We start from the raw sequence: 23,780 nt of genomic DNA on the forward strand, positions 1-23,780 counted from the left end.
GCCTATAATATCACTAATGATTCCAAATTTTAAGGGGTGAAAGATATAGTGAATCGAAAACCATCAAACACGTGTTTTTAAGTACATAAGCATCGTATCCTTTTGATAAAAACAAGTTAATTAAATTGAAAAGTTTAATATGAACATTTGGTTTAACATATTTTAATTTGCGGACACGCTTCAAAACATCTCCGTAAAATGATGGATGGGAGATTCCATTATTTAAATGCCATTTTAAAGAAACATTATATTTTGAAATTAAATCACCCTACTTAGAGTAAAATCTAGCAAATTTATTTCTAAGGTTATGATACAAAAAGCCTTGTTTTAGCAATTTTTTAGTTAATATTAGATTACGATCATTAAAATCTTTAATACACGAACATGCTCTGGCATAACGTACCAAATGCGAAATGTAAATACCATAGGAAGGTCCTTTAGGGATGTTGCCATCTAGAAACGGAAAATTCACAATTTCAAAGTTAAAATAGTCCCGTTTGTCGTATAAACTAGTTTTGATCAAATTATTATTAATAGTTAAATGTAAGTCTAAATACGCAGCGTCTGTATTGGATATACACGATCTATTTAAGACTAGTTCTTTTGGGTAGATTTTGTGAATATATTGTTCAAATAATGGATTATCTAAATTAAGTATGTCATCAATGTACCTGCTAGTAAGGTTAAAACAATTAATCAAATCTACTTGCTTAGTTTAAGATATTTCTAACATAAATTCGCTTTCATAACAATATAAAAAAGGTAAGCTATAAGTGGCGCACAATTCGTACCCATAGGAACGCCAATAATTTGTTTAAATATTTTACCAAAAATTCAACAAACAAGTTATCCAAAAGAAAATTAAGTGCTGCACAAAAGTCAAGACCAGTCCAAATGATGTAATTATCTAAGATCTGATTAGTAAAAAAGCTGTTTTAGTGTTTAAAGCTAGATACAAACATTTCTCTCTAGCAAAAGTTTTTTCAATCAAAGAAACAAGTTTGGATTTTATTAAAGCGTGAGGAAGCGTTGTATATAGTGTCGAAAAATCATAAGTACTTACCTGTGACACCTTATATTTTTTATTTTCAATTTTATCAATAACTTCTAAGGTGTTTTTTATTGACTAAAATAGGTTCATATTACTATTTTCATAAACTTTATTACATAATTTAGCTATATGATATCTAATAGCACTCAATGCAGATGTAAGATACACTGATAATTGTTTGGTGGTACAAGACACTGAATTAGCGATAAAACGACTTTTATATGGCGTCTTATGTAATTTAGGTATCCAGTAAAGTGATGGCAATTTCTTGTCAGTAATATTGACTATTACATTTAACGTTATGCATTGGGCAATATGGTCGGTAATAATTTCATTAGGTTGCTTATTGTACTCACAATATGATGTAGTTTGTGAAAGTTCTTGTGAAATAGTTTGAACATAAAACACTCGTCATATTATGATAACACTATTAGCAGCCTTATCAGCAGGAACTAAGACGAATTTAGATTTTAAGTCTTCAAGCAATTTACAGAGATTTTGTTTATTAAATTTAGGTGAATGTGGTAGGGCAAAAGGATGTGTATCATAAAAACATATTTTATTCATGGCCATACTTAATATTTTTGTTTTCCAATCATTGAGTGCAGTAATTTCAGCATTTTCCTTCCTGCACCATTTAGTGCAATAATCATGTAAGGATGTTACGATATTCTTAATGCAGTCATCAAAATCAACAGGAATAGGCAGTCTGTACTTAGGGCCTCTGCGTAGCAAATTTCTAAGGTTTTTATTTTGAATGAAATTAAGGTCCCCAGTAATAACATGTCCAACTGGACCATATATATATTTAGAACTAGTACAGTCACATAATGTAGGACAATTTCTTATTACATTTATATCTGTGGAAATAGAATTTCACACAAATTATTAACGTCAGCAATATTCAGGACTACGACCTCCTGAATCGTTTGCTTCAATTCGCTGCTTCTCTTTCCTTGGCCAATCAAAAAAGTGTTACATCAACCATCGATAGACGAAGCATTCAGGATCACAAGAGGGAATTGACTGATAGGGAATTTTGTACAAGGCCATAAGAAAACAGCTTATCTCCACTAGCGAGTATAATAGCGCTAATCCCCTTGTTTATCAGGGACAATAAAAAGGGTTTAAGAGTTAAAAGTTAAAAACACATCTCCTCTTTTGAATTGAGGGGAAGTGTACTGTTGGCCCTTTCATGAGAGAAAAATTGCAGTAGGTGAATTATTTTAAAAATCCTGACTTGACAGCCAGCTGGGGCCCTATGGGCCCCTCCCCCTGCGTACTGGTCTGCATTGTCTTATTATGCTATCATCACTTTGGCTCAGTTGTTTGATATTATTTATACATATATGCAGGACAAATACAAATTCGAAAACATTTAGGTCCCCCACTCTTTGACCTATTGGAGACATAATACTATTTAATATAAATAATTTCTTTAATTAAATTATATGTGTACATGTTTATGCACAGAAACAAAACTGAATCACATGTATACTAAGTATAAGTTTGCAAATTTAATCATGAAACAACAAGATTAACACATGAAGCAAATAACTAAGTCAGGAATTATAAATTATAACAATAATTTTACATTTCATATTGAATTAATTAGTTGCGTTTGAGCTGGTGTAATGTTACGTCCAGGTTTTAATAGAAAAAATATCATGAGTCTGAAAGGAAAAAGAGAAAGCCTGTACCATATTTTTGAAACACTACATATTTGATGCTACATGTATTGGCATATCTTTGATAACACAACAAAGTTAAATTTGGGTTAGCATATCTGATCATGTCATTGATATTGAGCATTCAAAGATTCCCAAATACTACTTGTGGCCATCCTTCTGTTCAGAAGACCTTTTTCCTTGTCAATCGCTAGTTTCGCTTTCCTATTGAAAGAATATTGTATTTCAGTTACTGCATTTAAAGGCATGATACTTTCCAGCGCACCAGATACATCTATGGTGTGGTTGGCAGAGTTTCTATCTTTACTTGAGCTAATCCCATCAACCCAAGTACCACTATCGTCTAGGGGCATAAATCCAGACCTGTCCTGTGGTCTGGGCTTGTGTGAATGTGCAGTTTGTCTGAGCATGAGACCATTTGTATTAGTATGCTCCTTTGTCTCAACATGTATCATTGTAATACTATCGTGTTCCGACTGCTTTGTCTCTGTATGTAGATTTGCTTTATTCACGACACAGCTTAACTTTATTCTTTTATTTGTAATGTAATTATTGTTAACATTTTCTTGTAAGTTTGCTCTCTTTTTGGAATTTGAAGGTTTTCTATTTTCACTTTCTGAACAAATTTTACTTTCACTCATATGGCTATTTTTGTTTATTTGTTTGACAGTTCCAAAGCACTTCAATGACCTATTCTTACTGCTTGGTGCATTTCCTCCGCCTTTATTGTCTTTTCCAGTTTCAATTCCCACTACAGTCTCATTTTGTGCTTCAGCACAGTGTTGTTCACAACTGACTTCATTCACGCATTTTGACTTTCTCTTTTTTAACGAACATATTCCAGTTCTTGATTTGTTTTTCATACATCTACTAGCATGGCTCTCAAACTCATCTGTGATACTATTGTTGTCATCTTCATGTTGGGAAAATAAGGATGCATGTTTTGTTTCCGGAATTGAACATGAAATTTGTGACACACATTCCTCTTCATAATTGGTAGCACTGTCACATTCCAAAACTTTTAAATCATTGCAAGTGCCAGTAACCTTTTTACCTACATTATTAAGACTTAACTTAATTACACTTACATCCGGTTTTGCTCTCACAACTTCTCCAGAAGAATGCCGTTTTCGAGTCTTTGGATTCTGCGCAGATACCACACTATGAATGTTTGTAGAATCCACTGACTTATTCAAACACACACGTTCTGTCAATGGCATAGACTGAATGTTCGTAGAATCCACTGACTTATTCAAAAACGCACATTGTGTCACTGGCATAGACTCCCTACATTGACCTCTGAGTTTCTTGATGAGCTGATTGTACAGTTCAAGGGAGAGTTTATCTGGCTTCGCACGCGCAGATGGTAACAGGTCATTCTGCATGCTTTCAGATGTCCATTTCTGGAGAAAAAAGTTTGAGATTTGTGTAAATAAATTACTATGTTAGTGTTACAAGTAGCCAAAATAGCCGCTACAGAAATCTTTATTTGGCTACTAAATTCTCATATTGGTCACAAAAATGTATGTACAATATTTGAGTATTTTCAAATAAAGAAGGTTTTGAAACTTTCTGAGCTAACATACTAATTAACATCATTTTTGGCAACTAATTCAGATTTCTTAGCCCCTTCCAAGAAATATATTATACCTAATAAATTATGAACATCAATGTCTGTTTTAGTCGTGCATTAGCTTGAGATTAAAATTACCTTGAAAACGACAATATATCGCAAGATAATCAATTCTTACATGTACATGTATATCATTGAACTCCAATCATCTTTTTTATTAACTTGTATTATGCGAAGAAGCGAGCCTCTGAGAGGCATACTTTGTACCATAAACAAATCTGTACCCTCTGGTTGTAGCTTGTAAGTCGCCTACCAGCCTACCATATAGGACTACAGTTTATCCCCAACTGTCCATGTGTCCATCTATTCATCCAAATATGAATCCTTTGTTCACTCATTAATTACTTAAGCTGGTTTGATGACACTTGGTACGCTGATACAGAGATATTTAGGAAATATGCGCTTATTTTCAATTTTTTATTAGTCCAATATTGCTTTTGCTACAGTTAAGGAAATAAATGAAACAAGGGCTGTTTGTAAAACATGCATGCCCCCCATATGGGCTGTCCGTTGTAGTGGCAGCCATTGTGTGAATACGTTTTTTGTCACTGTGACCTTGACCTTTGACCTAGTGACCTGAAAATCAATAGGGGTCATCTGTGAGTCACGATCAATGTACCTATGAAGTGCCATGATCCTAGGCAAAAGCGTTCTTGAGTTATCATCCGAAAATCATTTTACTATTTCGGGTCAACGTGACCTTGACCTTTGACCTTGTGACCTCAAAATCTATAGGGGTCATCTGCGAGTCATGATCAATCTACCTGTGAAGTTTCATGATCCTAGGCATATGCGTTCTTGAGTTATCATCCGAAAACCATTTTACTATTTCGGGTCACCGTGACCTTGACCTTTGACCTAGTGACCTCAAAATCAATAGGGGTCATCTGCCAGTCATGATCAATCTACCCATGAAGTTTCATGATCCTAGGCGTATGCATTCTTGAGTTATCATCCGGAAACCATTTCACTATTTCGGGTCACCGTGACCTTGACCTTTGACCTAGTGACCTCAAAATCAATAGGGGTCATCTGGGAGTCATGATCAATCTACCCATGAAGTTTCATGATCCTAGGCGTATGCGTTCTTGAGTTATCATTCAAAAACCATTTTACAATTTCGGGTCACCGTGACCTTGACCTTTGACCTAGTGACCTCAAAATCAATAGGGGTCATCTGCGAGTCATGATCAATGTACCTATGAAGTTTCATGATCCTAGGCCCAAGCGTTCTTGAGTTATCGTCTGACAACCACCTGGTGGACGGACTGACCGACAGACCGACCGACATGAGCAAAGCAATATACCCCCTCTTCTTCGAAGGGGGGCATAAAAATAATAATCTGGAATCAAGAGTCATAATGTCAGAGTTTATTTACAGGTCATTGCTGAGTCTTCACGACTACCAGTACCTTATGTGCTGACCTGCCCCTGTGACCTATCAGTGGGAAATATTTAATTTTAAGCCAAAGAAGGTCAAATTTACCCTGGCCGGCTGGGTTTGTGCAGAAAAAATAATATTATTTGTTTTTGATAGCAAATACACAGTGCAAGGTGGCCAATGAGACCTTATTTCCACTGGTTGTCATCATTATCATCACCATCAGGTGTACAAAATTTTGCGCTGACAGGAAAATGGAGGCTAAAAACTTTGACCTTGACACTTTAACTTGACCATGGACCAGCATGACTGACTAACGCCTTCTGCCCATCGGCGTAATGACCTAAATATTTTAGTAAAGTTCATGAAAATCCTTCAAACTATTCAGGGTTAAAGGAGATATGGTTTGAACGGTTAGAAAAATGTCGGATCAGTGTGGGGACTTCATATTACAAATGCGCGGTCAATGCACTTTACTGAAACAAGGGCTGTTTGTAAAACATGCATGCCCCCCATATGGGCTCTCCGTTGTAGTGAGAGCCATTGTGTGAATATGTTTTTTGTCACTGTGACCTTGACCTTTGACCTAGTGACCTGAAAATCAATAGGGGTCATCTGCCAGTCATGATCAATGTACCTATGAAGTTTCATGATCCTAGCCATAAGCATTCTTGAGTTATCATCCGGACACCATTTTACTATTTCGGGTCACCGTGACCTTGACCTTTGACCTAGTGACCTGAAAATCAATAGGGGTCATCTGTGAGTCATGATCATTCTACCTATCAAGTTTCATGATCCTAGGAATAAGCGTTCTTCAGTTATCATTCGGAAACCATTTTACTATTTCGGGTCATCGTGACCTTGACCTTTGACCTAGTGACCTGAAAATCAATAGGGGTCATCTGCGAGTCATGATCAATCTACCTATCAAGTTTCATGATCCTAGGCCTAAGCGTTCTTGAGTTATCATCCGGAAACCATTTTACTATTTCGGGTCACTGTGACCTTGACCTTTGACCTAGTGACCTCAAAATCAATAGGGGTCATCTGCGAGTCCTGATCAATCTACCTATCAAGTTTCATGATCCTAGGCCTAAGCGTTCTTGAGTTATCATCCAGAAACCATTTTACTATTTCGGGTCACTGTGACCTTGACCTTTGACCTAGTGACCTGAAAACCAATAGGGGTCATCTGCGAGTCATGATCAATCTACCTATCAAGTTTCATGATCCTAGGCCTAAGCGTTCTTGAGTTATCATCCGGAAACCATTTTACTATTTCGGGTCACCGTGACCTTGACCTTTGACCTAGTTACCCCAAAATCAATAGGGGTCATCTGCGAGTCATGATCAATGTACCTATGAAGTTTCATGATCCTAGGCCCAAGCGTTCTTGAGTTATCGTCTGACAACCACCTGGTGGTCGGACCAACAGACCGACCGACAGACAGACCGACCGACAGACCGACATGAGCAAAGCAATATACCCCCTCTTCTTCGAAGGGGGGCATAAAAATACTTATTTGTTTAAATAGATCATGATACCTATAGAAATTCTCACGAATGAGCGGGCTCTCCACTTTATCCCATTAAAAATGGTGAAATATTTTAAAAGACATCATAAAAAATGTTAACTGGGTCGCGCTTTATTCTCCCAACACAGATCTTAAAAAGTCACGTGGTATGAATGATAGTCCATCTAGGGACTAATAATTTTCCCAATCATCACAAGGTATAGGCACTGTGATCATTATTAATCAGTTGACAATGATCACATAATTGAGAATTATTCATGAACCAAACAAGAAATATTTCTTAACAAATAACGCTAATGGAAATTCTAAATATCTTATTATAAAAATTCATTCCATATTACATTAAACTTCAAACCATGATGTGGAGTTTAAAGAATAACTTGTTAAGTACAGCCAGATGTTAACGGGTGCTGGACGTTTCGTGCCACTACCAGTTCGTGCCACTGATATTTGTGTAAGAGGGCATTGGACGTTTCGTCCCACTGATATATAAGCAGATAGGTGTGAATAATACCGTATAGGTGTGAATCATTACGGGAAACTTTCGCACCTTTGATTGTAACATCTGTTCAATGTTAAATCAACATTGTTTTATTTCAAGATTATTATTTCAGTTTAAAAGTATTCTGCGATTTCAAGATTTATTTTTAATTACATGAACAAAAATGTTTAAGAGTCAATTTACATGCTTCTTATAATACATTTACATATCTAAATTGATAACATAAATATTTTCAAACATTTTCAATAAATTTACATTACCGGTATATTCATTACAAGAAACAAAAAAACTAAACAAGATTTACTATACTTTTTTATATTATACATTAACAATATCAAATGGGAATGCATACATACATTTTAACAATATCTAGATTGATTACATAAATATATTCAAACATTTTCAATAAATTGACATTTTATTCATTACACAGTTTGAATCATCATTAAAGCAGTGAGTTGTTTACTAATTGGTCCAAGTCGGTAATTCATTGTTTGCTAATTACTTAAAGGCACTTACCGCTAATTTATAGTTTGTGAGGCGATAGTAAAGCATAAGCTTTTCCTACAAGTAAAAGACCAACATCATTTTTATTAGGTCTTTATTGAATAAATTGTATTATTGTTCATTTGTGTTATATTATTATTTATGTACATAGTGCATACACATGAAGCATAAAAAATAACAGCACTTCATGTTTTATATTTTTTAAACATAATGAACATAATGAACTATGCACAAATATTTTTTATTTTATTTTTACATACACATACCCGGTACACATGATGCATAAAAAATAACAACACTTTATGATTAATATTTATTGAACATAACGAACTATGTACACATATTTGTATACTAACAATAAATCATTTTATTTTTGTTATTTACAATTATAATTGTTAACATCGTTGTAATTTTCTACATTAATGTACACCCCCAATATCATTCACACCTATACGGCATTATTCACACCTATCCGCCTATATATTATCCGTGGGATGAAACGTCTACTCCTTTTCAACACAAATATCTGTGGCACGAACTGGTAGTGGCACGAAACGTCCATAAACCATGTTAACTTGGATTGCTTTTCATGAACAACAAAATTAGTGTTTAATCTATTTTAGCCTTGCCAGAAGCAAAAATAACCCACGGCGAAATCCATAATTGGCAGCTACATAATCATACTGTATTCATAGTGGCTACTAAAATTTACGTTTTTTTTTAATAAAGCAGATTTTCACATTTTCTAAGCTAAAATTCTAAATAACATGCATTTTGGATACTACAGAGTTAGGTTTAATGGTCTCAATGCATAAATTTACCTGCGGTTATTTCAAATGAATTACATTTCACGCAATCTGTGGATTAATACACATATCATCTGTATGCCAATTTAAAATGTAAAGTTATTAGCTACTTCCTCCAATCTGAACTACAACAACAACTTATTCAACAACAACAACAACAACAACAAATTGTTCGATTTTAATCTAGATGTACATGTAGTAAGTTTCAATGCACTAAACTGCTTATAATATATGTTATATTTATATTGCGTTTTTGTTTTCATTTTTACGATTGTAAAACACTGTCTATACACAACCCTTCATGTGAAGTTCTTGGATGGGCGTTAAAGGGATCTTTTCACGGTTTGGTAAATTGACAAAATTGAAAAAAGTTGTTTCAGATTCGCAAATTTTCGTTTTAGTTATGATATTTGTGAGGAAACAGTATTACTGAACATTTACCATAGTCCAAAATAGCCATTATATGTATCTTTTGACGATATGAAAACCTAAAAATTATTAAGCGTTGCAACGCGAAACGATTGAATAATTTGGAAAGTTCTGTTGTTGTCGTTTAAATTTACGGAGCTACGAAGATTGCTTAAATAAGGAATAAAATACTTAAACTGTGTATATCCGGCGGAATAGCCAAGAGGGCTAATGCGTTTTTACTTTAGACTAACTCCAGGACTCCGGGGGTCACTGGTTCATGCTCTGGTACCGGCTACTTTTTTTTTCCTTTTTTTAATTTTATTCTTGATTTTTTACTGGAGCTTTTGAGATCTAATGTTTACATTTATCTATATAAAGCCTATAATGACAAACTTCAAAATATGCCAAAATCTGTGAAAAGGCCGCTTTAATGAACTTGCCACTTAGCGGTTCGCCCCGTACAGTTCGCCCCTCAATAAATATACCGGTAATCATATCATGTTTCATTAACAATGGTGTGATTTAACCATTTGTTGCATCAGTGTCTTTTTGATTTCATTCTAACTCTTACTCCCCTAGGACCATAAGACTGTGGAATACTCCACCAATCTAAGCCGTAAAGTCAAATCTAGCCCTAGCTGAAATAATTCGCGTTCAGAATAAATCTGAACAAGAGTCTGCCAAAGCAAAAATCATCAAAAGACTCTATGGCGGCAATTTATATTGACTAATCTAGCCCCTGCCTCGATATCTTCACAGAGAGGCTGGTGGTGGTCAACATGTAATCTATCTGCTGCTCTATTTTAACTGTAAAATACTGTTTTTACCTTTTTTGGCGTAGCTGTATAAGCCAGCGTTTCACCTTACCTGACCTTAGTAAGTGTCCAATAAAATTCAAATAAAATTTCCTGCGGCTAGATACGAATGAATACACTTCATTTATTCAATTGGCTGATTTGAACATACCACCAGAACATTGGAAAAATGAACACGTCTTTGTAACACTGTTTTACTGCGTGTTCAGCATGAAACAATTTGATCTCTAATGAAAAGGCTTGATAGATAGAACAGTTTTACACTCAACTCTCGACATCAATACAGTTTGTGCGTGCACCTTTTATTTTCAGAGGATTGCCAGCGCCAGAGCGTTTGTACTTAAAGGCTATGTTCTCATATTTAGATATTACTTCCATATTCCTGTCTGTGTACTAGTATATTTAAGTTCATAAAAGTATCGTTTTTCCCTATCCTGATATTTGTTTTGGCCAAACCATTTTAAATTGTTTTCGAAATTGAACATTTAACATGTAAAAGTATTACGGTTTAAACAAGCTGTCGTTCCAGCAGTGGAAGCGTGGCCTCCCTTTAATGCATTGCATTCCAACCCGCAAGGTATCAGGGTCAGTTTTCGGCCAGTACAATAATCATTATTATATATAATATAGATGCTATGGCGTGAACTAGGTGAACTGGAATTTTCTTTAGACCAGAAACAGGGGTCTCACAAGTGGGCGAAATGGGCGATTTCTCTGCCAAATTAATCTTCACTTCGCACATTAATTTCATGAAGGCGAAGTGACTTCTCCTCCTTTTAATGATTTACTTTGTGCCAGACATTGACTGATTAAAATGAATTTGATGTGGAGAATCAGACACAGTAGGATTCTCAGCCATTAGTGCCCCATGTGCAGGTCATGCAAACTTGAACATTCAAAAGAACAGTATGGAGCTATTACACTTCTTGAAATGGTTAATAGATGATGCCTTGATAAATTGCCTTTTGCTGGCTACCAATAACTATGATTCAGCAATGTTAAATGAACATTCGCTATAATCTTTGATCTCATTTATTGAACTCTTTACCTTTCACCAACTCCTACCACAATCAACGCCGTATATCTTTTTTAAAAGATATTTCTTGTACTTGTTAACTTACTCTACATTTTTCTATTTAACAACTGTCTCTCTGACAGCGCCGCCCAGTGATTATATAAATCGGCAATTGATTGTTTGGACGTAAACATGTAGATGTAGATAATGATCTAGACCTACAATGCAAAGATAAATCAATCAATAACAAAAATATTGGAAACATCAATTCAAGACTCTGGCCAGTGTTATATCTCGAGTTTTATTATATACCTGTTTAATGCTTTTAACAAAATACAGGTATCAATCGTTGATATAAAAAATCACGTATTACGCTACTTGCTGTTTCCAATTCCATATTACCATACTAGCCGGACTACTTCGACCCATTTAATGACGTCACATTACGTCACATTACGCGCATCGAAAATAGAAATATTTTATATAACGAAATATATTACGTAGTACAACGTGTGACGTCATTTCTGTGACGAAACACAATAGCTTTATCTAAACTCTATGGAATTTAAGGACCTGTTGGACGTGGTGTTTTTTAACAGTAAACTATTTGTTAAAAACATCGAACAAATTCAAAACGTATTAAGGATTGTGTGTTTATCATGCATAAATGTATATTTCGATAGGAATACAAATTAAACTAAGTTTTGATAAAGACATGGAAGATAGAAGTGGAAGTGCATATTGTTTCAACGTTTTTGTTATAAACATCGGATTAAAGTTGTCAACATAATTGTTATAAACATTGGATTAACGATGGCATGAATGTAAGCGTGTCGGAAAACTGTGTTTTCCCGGTTCGATTGTTTGCACGTAAATTTACATAAATTGTATTCATACGCGGCTTAAATAAACTATGCCGTACCGTTTTAGTCATTGTTTTGTCAGTTTTGTTATCCCCCGCCATTGGTGGAGGGATATTGTTTTGGCATTGTCCGTCCATCCATCCGACTCCTACGTCCATCCATCCGTCCTTCCGTCTGACACTTTTGTGTCAGGAGCCATATCTTGCAAGTGCTTTGGCGGATTTCAATGAAACTTGGTATGAGTATAAATATGGATAAGAGCATGATGCATGCCTAATGGCATTGTACACCATCTGTTAATAACAGAGTTATGGCCCTTTGTATCTTGGAAAAATGCTTTTTTGTGTACGGAGCCATATCTTGGAAGTGCTTTGGCGGATTTCATTGAAACTTGGTATGAGTATATATATGGATAAGAGGATGATGCACCCCAAATGGCATTGTACACCATTGGATAATAAAGGAGTTATGGCCCTTTGTATCTTGAAAAATGCTTTTTTGAGTGTCACTTTTGTGTCCAGAGCCATATCTTGGACGTGCTTTGGCGGATTTCAATGAAACTTGGTATGAGTATATATATGGATAAGAGGATGATGCACACCTAATGGCATTGTACACCATCTGTTAATAACAGAGTTATGGCCCTTTGTATCTTGGAAAAATGCTTTTTTGTGTCCGGAGCCATATCTTGGAAGTGCTTTGGCGGATTTCATTGAAACTTGGTATGAGTATATATATATATATATGGATTAGGATGATGCACGTTCAATGGCATTGTACACCATTGGATAATAAAGGAGTTATGACCCTTTGTATCTTGAAAAAATGCTTTTTTGAGTGTCAAATATAACACTTTTGTGTCCAGAAGCATATTGGCGGGGGATATCAATTTAACAAATTTGCTTGTTAAAGTAAAAAATACAATTGTTAACTGTTTTCGTTAGTTGTTGTATATAATAAAAGGAATATTACGCAAGTCAATTGTTTCAAGAGTTTGTATCACTCTCGTGGCTTGTGCTATTTCGCATCACACTCGAGGCTCCGCCTCTCGTGTGATACGTCATCACACAAGCCACTCGAGTTATACAAACTCTTGGAACAATTGACTAGCGTAATATTCCGTATATATCAAGGGCCCTCTGGTGTGTGGTGTTTTCAAAAGTAAAATTATCAACATAACTGAGTAGCTTGTATGTATATGTTTGAGAATTGATTACAAAGACCTAGAAATATCATGTTGATAGCGAGTAACTGCATAGAAACTATCTCATCAAAACGCGATACTCTAATAAGTGGCATTTAAAAACTGAGTTATAAATGCGTTTTCCATACATCTACAGGTTCAAGTTAGTTATTATGTGTTGCTTTCATGGATAGATCTATGTGTTTTTATGTTTTCACCTTAAGTTGTTTAAGGATATGCATTTTACATTTTTATGCCCCCTTTTCGAAGAAAAGGTGGCATAAAGTGATCGGTCTGTCTGTCTGTCTTTCCGTCACACTTTGCGTTTAGGTTTCGAAAAATGCTCATAACTTCTATGTCCCTTGAGATATAACCTTCATATTTGGTATGGATGTGTATATAGACAAGGCCTTTCCATACGCACACAAAATTTTACCCCTGTGACCTTGACCTTGAAGTTAGGGTCCGCGTTTAGGTTTCGAAATCTGCGTTTAGGTTTTGAAAAATGCTCATGACTTCTATGTTCCTTGAGATATAACCTTCATATTTGGTATGCATGTATGTGTATATGGACAAGGCCTTTCCATACGCAAATTTTTTTTACCCCTGTGACCTTGACCTTGAACTTAGGGTTCGCGTTTAGGTTTCGAAATCTGCATATAGGTTTTGAAAAATGCTCATAACTTCTATGTCCCTTGTGATATAACCTTCATATTTGGTATTCATGTGTATATGGACAAGGCCTTTCCATACGCACACAATTTTTTACCCCTGTGACCTTGACTTTGAACTTAGGGTCCGCGTTAAGGTTTCGAAATCTACGTATAGGTTTAAAAAAATGCTCATGACTTCTGTGTCCTTTGAGATATAACCTTCATATTTGGTATGCATGTGTATATGGACAAGGCCTTTCCATACGCACAAATTTTTTTACCCCTGTGACCTTGACCTTGAAGTTAGGGTCCGCGTTTAGGTTTCGAAATCTGCGTTTAGGTTTCGAAAAATGCTCATAACTTCTATGTCCATTGAGATATAACATTTATATTTGGTATGCATGTGAATACGGACAAGGCCTTTCCATACGCACACAAATTGTGACCCCTGTGACCTTGAACTTAGGGTCCGCGTTTAGGTTTCGAAATCTGTGTTTAGGTTTCGAAAAATGCTCATAACTTCTATCAAGCGTTTATAGGGGGCATAAGTCATCCTATGGTGACAGCTCTTGTTCTGAAACAAGTTAGGCCTAGATTGTGGGTCTTTTTTGTTAAATAAAACAAAAGTCGCAAAGATATGATTAAACTAGTGAGATCTTTCTAGTTAATTCTTCACCAATGCTATACAGACCATATTACATGTATATAGGTAACAACCATTCTTTTTGTTTGATGTTCAAAACGGGTTTGAAAACGTAAATTAAGTGATTGATGCAAAAACAGTTTGATATCCCTAATACATGTAGATGGACAAACAGATAAGTTGATTTCAGTATACTCATACTCCAAATAAAACTGTGTTGGATTTGTGGAATCTGTTTTTACATTGCAGTATTCAGGAGTCAAGATGACCAGCAGTATGCTGAAACCGTTGATGTTGAAGAATGGCCACACTATGCCACGGCTGGGGGTTGGGACCTACCTTCTCTCAGGAGGGCTATGTCAGGAGATTGTTCAAAGGGCTGTTCAACTAGGGTATGCATGCATCCAGGGTTTTTCCAAGATTTTTTTAATGTTAAAGTACAAAGAAAAACAGTTATTTGTTCTCAAGTCGTTATACCTGAATAAAAATTGATGTAGAAAATGTAATGTGGTGACCTACAACAATTATCACTATGCCAGAATTTGTCAGACAATGTCCACAGACTTTAGTTCAGTTATATCTTAATTGTGTTACTGTCCTATCTGATAATGTTTAGTTACTCCATGCTGAACAGTTTGGAATTTAAATACTATGGAGACTTATGATACTATACAAGATTTCAACATGAAACATCATATGTGTATATATATCAATTAGGAGAAGTGTCATGCACAAGACCCACAACCCTTTCTTAAATAAGAGTTATTGCCCTTTGTTGTTTTTTAATGATATCACTTTTCAAGGCTATACCTCAGACTAAAGATATAAGATTTCAACATGCAAGTTGAATGTGTTTATATATATAAATAAGGAGAAGTACCATACACAAGAGTCATAACTCTACACTTTCTTTAATCAGAGTTATTGCCCTTAGTATTTGTATGATGTTACTTTTCAGGGCTTTATCTGAGATACTATACAAGCTTTGAACATGAAAAGGCACAACCCTTCAAATTACCTTTTCTTTTAGTTCTGCACCCATCAATAAACAAAATTTATTCGGCAAGGGATATCATATAATAAGCTTTCTTCTGAATTTCAGTTACAGGCATATTGATACAGCCCAGGCCTATGAAAATGAACAGAATGTTGGCGCTGCTCTTCATCATGTGGAGAAACACAATATCTGTCAGCGTAAACACCTCTTTGTTACAACAAAACTTGCCAGTGTTTACATGCATCCATTAGCCGTGAAGTTGAGTTTGGAGGAGTCACTAGAGAAATTGAAACTCCGGTATGTTGACATGTTTCTGATACATTCACCATGGGGTTTGAAAAATCACAGAAACGGAAACCTGCGTCCATGCCTTCCAGACGGTTCCTTGGATTTCGAAGTTTATGATCTGAATGAAACCTGGCGAGCGATGGAAAAACTAGTCACTGATGGTCACGTCGAGTCCATAGGATTATCAAACTTTTCATTGAAACAGACCGAACAAATTCTTGCTACTGCCAAAATTCTACCTCAGAATGTGCAACTTGAATGCCATGCTTATTATCAACAGAAGGTTTTGCGGGACTTTTTAAGCAAGTATGGCACAGTGGTTACAGCATACAGTCCTCTTGGTTCCCCTACTAGACCAGCAAGACATATTGTACCAGAAAACGAATTTGAAATCCTTCTTGAGGACAATAATGTGAAAGAAATATCAAAAAAATATAATGTGTCCTCTGCATTAGTTTTGGTTCGGTTCTTACTCCAGCAAAACTTGTGCGCCATACCAAAAACAGCCAGTTTTGATAGACTTAAAGAAAATATCAAAGTGCTTGATTTTGAACTTGATTCTTCAGACATTCAGAAGATGAAGTCATTTGACAAGAATGTGAGATATTTTGTTTTCAAGCCGTTCCTTAAGCATCCCTGTTTTCCAAAGGCAGGCGAACCATTTTAAGACATGATTATCAATGTCAAATCAGTTTTTTAAGTGTGAATGATCTTGCATTTACTTTATTGAAAGGCAGATTAGAATGCTGAACTTTGCAGGCTGCTGAAAAATTGACAAAGAAAACACAACTCAGCATACATCAATATTTACAAGTGAACAAGTTGTTGGCATCTTCTATAAGTTGTAACAAATGATTGTCAGCTGTGAAGTCAAGGTTAATTTAGTGTCTGTATGAAAGTATTAAATTCAGTCTGATTGATAAACTAATCAATTTTACTTGACATGTTTTTGCTGGCCATAATTGCCAGAATTATGTAACTTTTTTCCTAGACCTCAAACAGTATTATGCGGCTTTGTCCCAATGTCGAAAGATTTCTTGCTGGAACGGATGATTCTTGAATTGGTGGTATAAAACCAGCTTATTTAGTGTTAAAGAGCAATATTTGTTCTTAGAATGTAACTTTTATTCCATTTTAAACAGAGAAATATGTTTAGAATTATTTAATTTGGTTGTGTTTATGTAACTATGGTAATCAGTTATTTTCGTTATTTCATCACCAAGGTTAAAGTCGCCGTGGCGTAGTTAATATTATGTCCACCTAGCAACCAGGAGGTCATGTGTTTGATCCCCACGGTGAGAGCATTCTATAGATCACGGCCAAATACACCAAGTACTGGTTCTACCCAGAAAACAGATTTAAGAGTGTTAGATAAGCCTTAAGCTTTCAATTCAATTGAGCTAAAATAAAGGGGTTTTAACTTGGATTTAAACTTAAATCAGTTATTTGATTGTACATACTCACGTTGAATATAAAGGAGGGAGTAGATGAATTTTTTTTGAATTCTGAAAAGAATAAAAGATAATAAAGGGAAGTGAATAATTGTAAGGAGAATTGAAGTAATGTATTTTTATTTTATGTGATCTAAAGCATATTTTTCAATGTAAAATATCAGCCGGTCAGCATTGTTTGTCTGCTAGTAGATTGTATTAATGATGTGTTGAAGGTTGTGATTATGCTACTTAGGTGCTTGTATTTATTAAATTGGTGCTATTCTTGTTCAGTTAACATACTTCATGTGTTTTTTTTATGAAAATAAAACCTAACACAGAATGAAGGAATAAAAATATCTGAGTAAATAACATCCATGTTTTAGACTGTGAGGTCCATCAACAACATGTATCAGTTTACATTACAGACATGTTTCACTGGATTGTCCCTTGTGTTTTAAAAAAAAAACTTTGGTTAATTAGTATAATTACATTCGTCTTAGAAAAATCTTCAGAATAGCTATTATTTTGACTCAGTGATAGTTTACATGTGTCGTCCTTTTATGCTGTAGCTTATGGTGTACTGATCATGCATGGTATTTAACATCAGTTGATATTGGCATCACTGTTTATTCATATATTTTAGTAGTTTATTCTACCTCTGGCTAGTTGCATAATTATTGTATGGTTTTATACACCATGTTTACTAGAATTAGATGATCACTTACGTGATACTACAGCTTTATACGGTGCTGTATATATTTGTTATATTGCAATGATATATATTTCATGACATTAAATAATCAAGCTGTCCAACAGCCTTATTGTTATAATCAACCCCACCACAAGGTTTGCAGCTGCAATGTAAAGTAGTGTACATGTACATGGAAATACCATGTTTTGAAAGTAAATGGCTTGCATGGTTGTGAACTTTTTTACTGACTACAATTTGCATTAGTCTTTTTACAAAATTGTTTAACCCTTTACCACTAAGTTACGTCTTTTCACGCAATTGTAGTCCCTTAGAAAGTTATATTCAATTTAAGACCTTTCTTACTAGATTCAAGTTTTTAAGGCTTCATCTCCAAACCATAGATACCGATGAGCAGCAAACAGCATAAAATCTGAACAGACTGCGAGTTACTCTCAGGCTGTTCTGGTTTTATGCTGTTTGTACATATCCATATTCAATTCAACAGAAATCCATATTTTTGTATAAACCAAAAATATTCATCAAACGATTCACACGTCTTCAGAGCCATTATTTAAGATAACTGACGAATGCCTATCTACATGAATGATGACTACAAATGTGCTGATCTATGTGTCTTTTGAGAACTAGTATCACATTTCGATTGGCATGCATTCCTGGTGTGTGATCACTGAAGAAGTCTCTTATCTCTGACCTGTTGTTTAGCCGAAGATTTCCTTTGATATGCCTTAAATGATATATATTATAATTAAAATCATATAGGGATCTAACAGGTCATTAATTAAAAAGGTACATGATTATACTATCAAAGCGGTAGAATATTCAAGCATTTAGGCATGGGCATCTGACTTTGTTACACAGTCCATACTATTCATTACAGTTTTTAACCAGGTTTTCCGAAGGAAAAAATTGGTTATTAGATTGGCGAATGTCGGCGGGCGGGCAGAACAAGCTTGTCCGGGCCATAACTTTGTCGTTTATTGTGAGATTTTAAAATAATTTGGCACATTTGTTCACCATCATTGGACGGTGTGTCGCGTGAAAGAATTACGTTGATATCTCCAAGGTCAAGGTCGCCACAACTAAAAATAGATTGATTTTGAAACAATGGGGCTAACTATGAACAATCAGTAACAATGCACATTTTGAATTGTCTCCCTTTATCAGACTTTTTTTAAAAATTGAAAACCTGGTTTTGTGACAATTTTGTTCCTTGTTTTTAAGTTCAATAACCTGCCAAAAATCGCCATGAACTTTGGAGTTATGGCGGTCAGGCTGTCTGTCCAAGCATTCCTTTTTATATGACCGTTTCTAAAACGGTACGTATTATAAAATCACCCTTGGAAGGCGGCGGCGCGCGGGGGGTGGGCAGCGTCTGCTGTCTAATTCAAATAGTTTTCATCCGATCTTCACCAAAGTTGGTCAGAAGTTGTATCTAGACAATATCTAGGTCAAGTTTGAATATGGGTCATGCCAGGTCAAAAACTAGGTCACTGGGTCACTAAGTGCATTTCAAGGATTTAGCATGGTGTCGGCTCTTTAATTGAAGTAGTTTTCATCTGATCTTACCCACACTTGGTCAGAAGTTGTATCTAGACAATATCTAGGTCAAGTTTGAATATGGGTTATGTCGGGTCAAAAACTAGTTCAAGGGGTCACTTAGTGCATTTCAAGGATTTAGCATGGTGTCCGCTCTCTGAATGAAGTAGTTTTCATCCGATCTTCACCAAATTTGGTCAGAAGTTGTGTCTAAATGGTATCTAGGTCATGTTCAAATATGGGTAATGCTGGGTCAAAAATTAGGTCACTGGGTCACTAAGTGCATTTCAAGGATTTAGCATGGTGTCAGCTCTTTAATTGAAGTAGTTTTCATCCAATCTTAACCAAACTTGGTCAGAAGTTGTATCCAGACAATATCTAGGTCAAGTTTGAATATGGGTTATGCCGGGTAAAAAACTAGTTCAAGGGGTCACTTAGTGCATTTCAAGGATTTAGCATGGTGTCCGCTCTCTCTGATTGAAGAAGTTTTCATTTGATTTTCACCAAACTTTGTCAGAAGTTGTATCTAGACAATATCTAGGTCAAGTTCGAATATGGGTCATGCGGGGTCAAAAATTAGGTCACGGGGTCACTTAGTGCATTTCAAAGATTTAGCATGGTGTTCGCTCTCTTATTGAAGTAGTTTTCATCCGATCTTCACCAAATTTGGTCAGAAGTTGTGTCTAAATGATATCTAGGTCAAGTTTAAATATGGGTCATGAAGGGTCAAAAGGGCATGAAGTTACTTAATGCATTTCAAGGATTTAGCATGGTGTCCGCTCCCTAATTTAAGTAGTTTTCATCCGATTTTCACCAAATTTGGTCAGAAGTTGTGTCTAGATAATATGTAGGTCAATTTCAAGTATGGGTCATGGTAAAGTTATCAAGTTGTCCAAAACCTTTAAACCGGCGTATCTTGTGACAGTTTGGCACTCTTGTTCAGCAATAATTTTGCTGTATGGATTTTAAGATAACTTGGAAATCATCACAAGATGATTTGTCCCATTATACCCATCTTCCTAACTCAAAGATCAACGTAACATTTAGAGGTAAAAAGTCAAACATGGTCATAATCAGCTCAACAACTCTTGTCATGGCCATAACTTTGTAATGTATTCATGGATTTTAAAATAACTTGGCACAAGTGTCATAAGATGATGTGTCGCATTAAAAATGTGTTTACCTAACTCAGGTAAAGGTCACACTAATAGGTCAAAGTTGGCCATTACACAGCTTGTCCTGACTGAAACTTTGTCATTCATCATGCAATTTTAAAATAATCAGTATAACTGTAAACATAACCAAAGAAAAAAACAAACTTTACCCCTACCTCAAAGGTCAAGGTCGCACTTAGAGGTCAAAGTTTAAATTTAGCCATAAAACAGCATTTTCAGAGTGTTATTCCATGCATAATGCAATTATAAAATACAAGAGTCGGACATGAGGACACCTTGTGTTGTGCTATATAAACTTCTCTCAACCTCAAAGTTAAATTTGGTCATAAACAGCTTTTTATTGCCAATAGTTGAGTTTTGAAACAAATGTGAAATGAGGTGGGAATTTGTGTCCTTTGGAAACGTCTTGTTTTGCTGCACCTCTAATCTAAAACGACTAGAAATGGCCAACTAGACCGATACATTTTCTTAGAACGTTATTCTAGAAATATATCAAATACTTCTTTAATGGTAAGTTTTATCATGAAGTTTTGTAAAAATAAAGCTTGGATCATGCAATTCATTCAATATATTGTGTTACATTTCCTCTCATGAAGAATAATTCTATCAAATTGCAGGTCAGAGTAATGAAGCATGGTCAGTGATCTCACAAATGACCCAAAACACACGTTTGACATTTCAATAGAGTACTTTTAGAAGGAAATGTGATATTTCGAAGTACAAAAGGGCGGCATTTTTCAGAATCTTGAAACTTGGTCAGTAAACTCACACAATGACCATGAAAACATGTGTAAAAGTATAGTAGAAACTAGAAACAGTTTAATATTGATGTTGCACATTTACTTTAACCATAGCACTATGTGGACACAATATATTTTAAATCTCTAAGACATCAAGATCATTTTGCTTGTTTGAATAAAAAGTTTACTTTGTGTGAGCAATCAATGACAATTTTTATGCCCCCAGAGCGAATGATCCGGGGAATATTGTTTTTGACCTGTCTGTCTGTCATTGTATGTGTGTGTCTGTCCCAAAACTGTAACCTTGGTCATAACTTTTGCAATATTGAAGATAGAAACTTGATATTTGGCATGTGTGTGTATCTCATGGAGCTGCACATTTTGGGTGGTGAAAGGTCAAGGTCATCTTTCAAGGTCAAATATAAAGGGTCAAATATTGAAGATAGCAACTTGATATTTGGCATGCATGTGTATCTCGTGGAGCTGCACATTTTGAGTGGTGAAAGGTCAAGGTCATCCTTCAAAGTCAAAGGTCAAATATATGGGGGGACATAGTGTTTCACAAACACATCTTGTTTCTGAAATGATTTTCCCAATCTGTAAAAAGGTCTAGTTTTATATAAATTATTTTATAGAGAGTAGCCTAGGATAAGTGAATGAATAGTCAAATAAGATTCATATGTAACACTTCTTGTTGTTTTATTGGTTTTACCACTATGTAAAATTTCTGCAAAGATATAGATAACAATCATAAGTAATGGCAATAATTAATTTGAGTAATGAAATAATTATAATTAGACGTTTGGGTTTGACATTAATGTTTCTGAATCCATTACCAGTATCATCATAATCATCATTATACACCAACATCCGCATTACAACTATATCATTAAGACAAACATTTTGACAAAGTTACATGAAGATTGGACATCAAATGTGACTTGTACAGTGTTCACAAGGTTTTTCTTTTTTTGACCCAGCATAATCCAGTTTCGAACTCAGTCAAGGTATCATTGGGACAAATGTTCTCACCAAGTTTCATGAAGATCGGACAGTAAATGTGGCATCTAGAGTGTTCACAAGGCAAATGTTGACGCACGACGCACTACGGACAAAAGGCGATAACAAAAGCTCACCATGAGCACGTTGTGCTCAGGTGAGCTAAAAAAAGTCTGATAAAGGGAGACAACTCAAACTGAACTGATTGTTTATAATTAACCCCCTTTGTTTCAAAATAAATATATTTTTAGTTGTGGCGACCTTGACCTTGGAAATATTGACGTAATTCTTTCGTGCGACACACCGTCCAATGATGGTGAACAAATGTGCCTAATGATTTTAAAATCTCACAATATGACCTTTGAACTCAAAGTGTGACCTTGACCTTGGATATATTGACATTATTCTTTTGCGCGACACACCATCTAATGATGGTGAACAAATGTGCCAAATGATTTTTAAATCTCGCAATGAACGACAAAGTTATGGCCAGAACAAGCTTGTTCCGCCCGCCGACATTCGCCAATCTAATATCCAGTTTTTTCCTTCGGAAAACCTGGTTAAAAAATACTGCTGATGTTACCCTCATGTGGACATTTCTGCTACTTATTCGTATTCCTCCATGAGAACTGTGACAATGTATAACAGGTCTGGTTCTGGCTTAGGATAAAGAGCATGTTTGTTTCAAAGGCCAGATAAAAATAAATGGACATTACAAATGTGAGAAAACAATAACCAACACATATAAAACTTGTCATGTTTTATCAATAACATATATATCAATTGAAATTTATTTTTCAAATCAACATATGTTCACAAACACTTACTGAACATAGGAACATCATAAAAAGTCACAATGACAATGACGCCTTTGCCCACTACCACAATTTAGCTTACATATGTACATTGTCTAAATATATGGATGAAACAGGCGTGCTGTATAACTGTCTATACTGCCAAACTGAGGACATATTAACTGTTACAATTCAATATATTACTATATAACTGTGGGGAATTGTAAAAGATCTGGCTTAAAACTAATAGATTTTTTCACCTGTACAGCATATTTAAATGCATTATGAAAACAATTATGACAAATAGGAAATCATAGCACGCAACTATTCATACATAAAGTAATTATATTCAAGGAAACACTAGTCCATTAAGTAGTGCAAACATAAAAAAATAACCATATAACATTTTTAGATTTA

At 35.2% G+C, this 23,780-nt stretch overlaps 3 protein-coding genes across 3 annotated transcripts in view; 2 read left to right on the top strand and 1 right to left on the bottom strand.

Moving 5' to 3' along the window:
- Positions 1 to 23,780, top strand: part of LOC127833933 (eukaryotic translation initiation factor 2A-like) — a 97,343-nt gene that overhangs the window by 45,580 nt on the left and 27,983 nt on the right. The window lies entirely within an intron of this gene.
- On the bottom strand, positions 2,556 to 9,228 carry LOC127833939 (uncharacterized). The gene is made up of 2 exons (XM_052359463.1): positions 9,122 to 9,228; positions 2,556 to 4,142 (listed from the first exon to the last, which is right to left on the bottom strand). The coding sequence occupies exon 2, from the start codon at positions 4,122 to 4,124 to the stop codon at positions 2,847 to 2,849; it is 1,278 nt and encodes a 425-aa protein (XP_052215423.1). The 5' UTR covers positions 4,125 to 4,142; positions 9,122 to 9,228; the 3' UTR covers positions 2,556 to 2,846.
- LOC127833942 (aldo-keto reductase family 1 member B1-like) lies at positions 9,262 to 18,220 on the top strand. The gene is made up of 3 exons (XM_052359467.1): positions 9,262 to 9,304; positions 14,939 to 15,081; positions 15,792 to 18,220. The coding sequence occupies exons 2-3, from the start codon at positions 14,954 to 14,956 to the stop codon at positions 16,639 to 16,641; spliced, it is 978 nt and encodes a 325-aa protein (XP_052215427.1). The 5' UTR covers positions 9,262 to 9,304; positions 14,939 to 14,953; the 3' UTR covers positions 16,642 to 18,220.

The sequence above is a fragment of the Dreissena polymorpha genome, chromosome 6 (assembly GCF_020536995.1).
Source record: "Dreissena polymorpha isolate Duluth1 chromosome 6, UMN_Dpol_1.0, whole genome shotgun sequence".
NCBI lineage: Eukaryota > Metazoa > Mollusca > Bivalvia > Myida > Dreissenidae > Dreissena > Dreissena polymorpha.

Coding starts and splice junctions, on each gene's coding strand:
- LOC127833939 (XM_052359463.1), bottom strand. CDS start 4,124: ATGCAGAATGACCTGTTACCATCTGCGCGTGCGAAGCCAGATAAACTC.
- LOC127833942 (XM_052359467.1), top strand. CDS start 14,954: ATGACCAGCAGTATGCTGAAACCGTTGATGTTGAAGAATGGCCACACT. Junction 15,082..15,791: donor CAAAGGGCTGTTCAACTAGG/GTATGCATGCAT, acceptor TCTGAATTTCAG/TTACAGGCATATTGATACAG.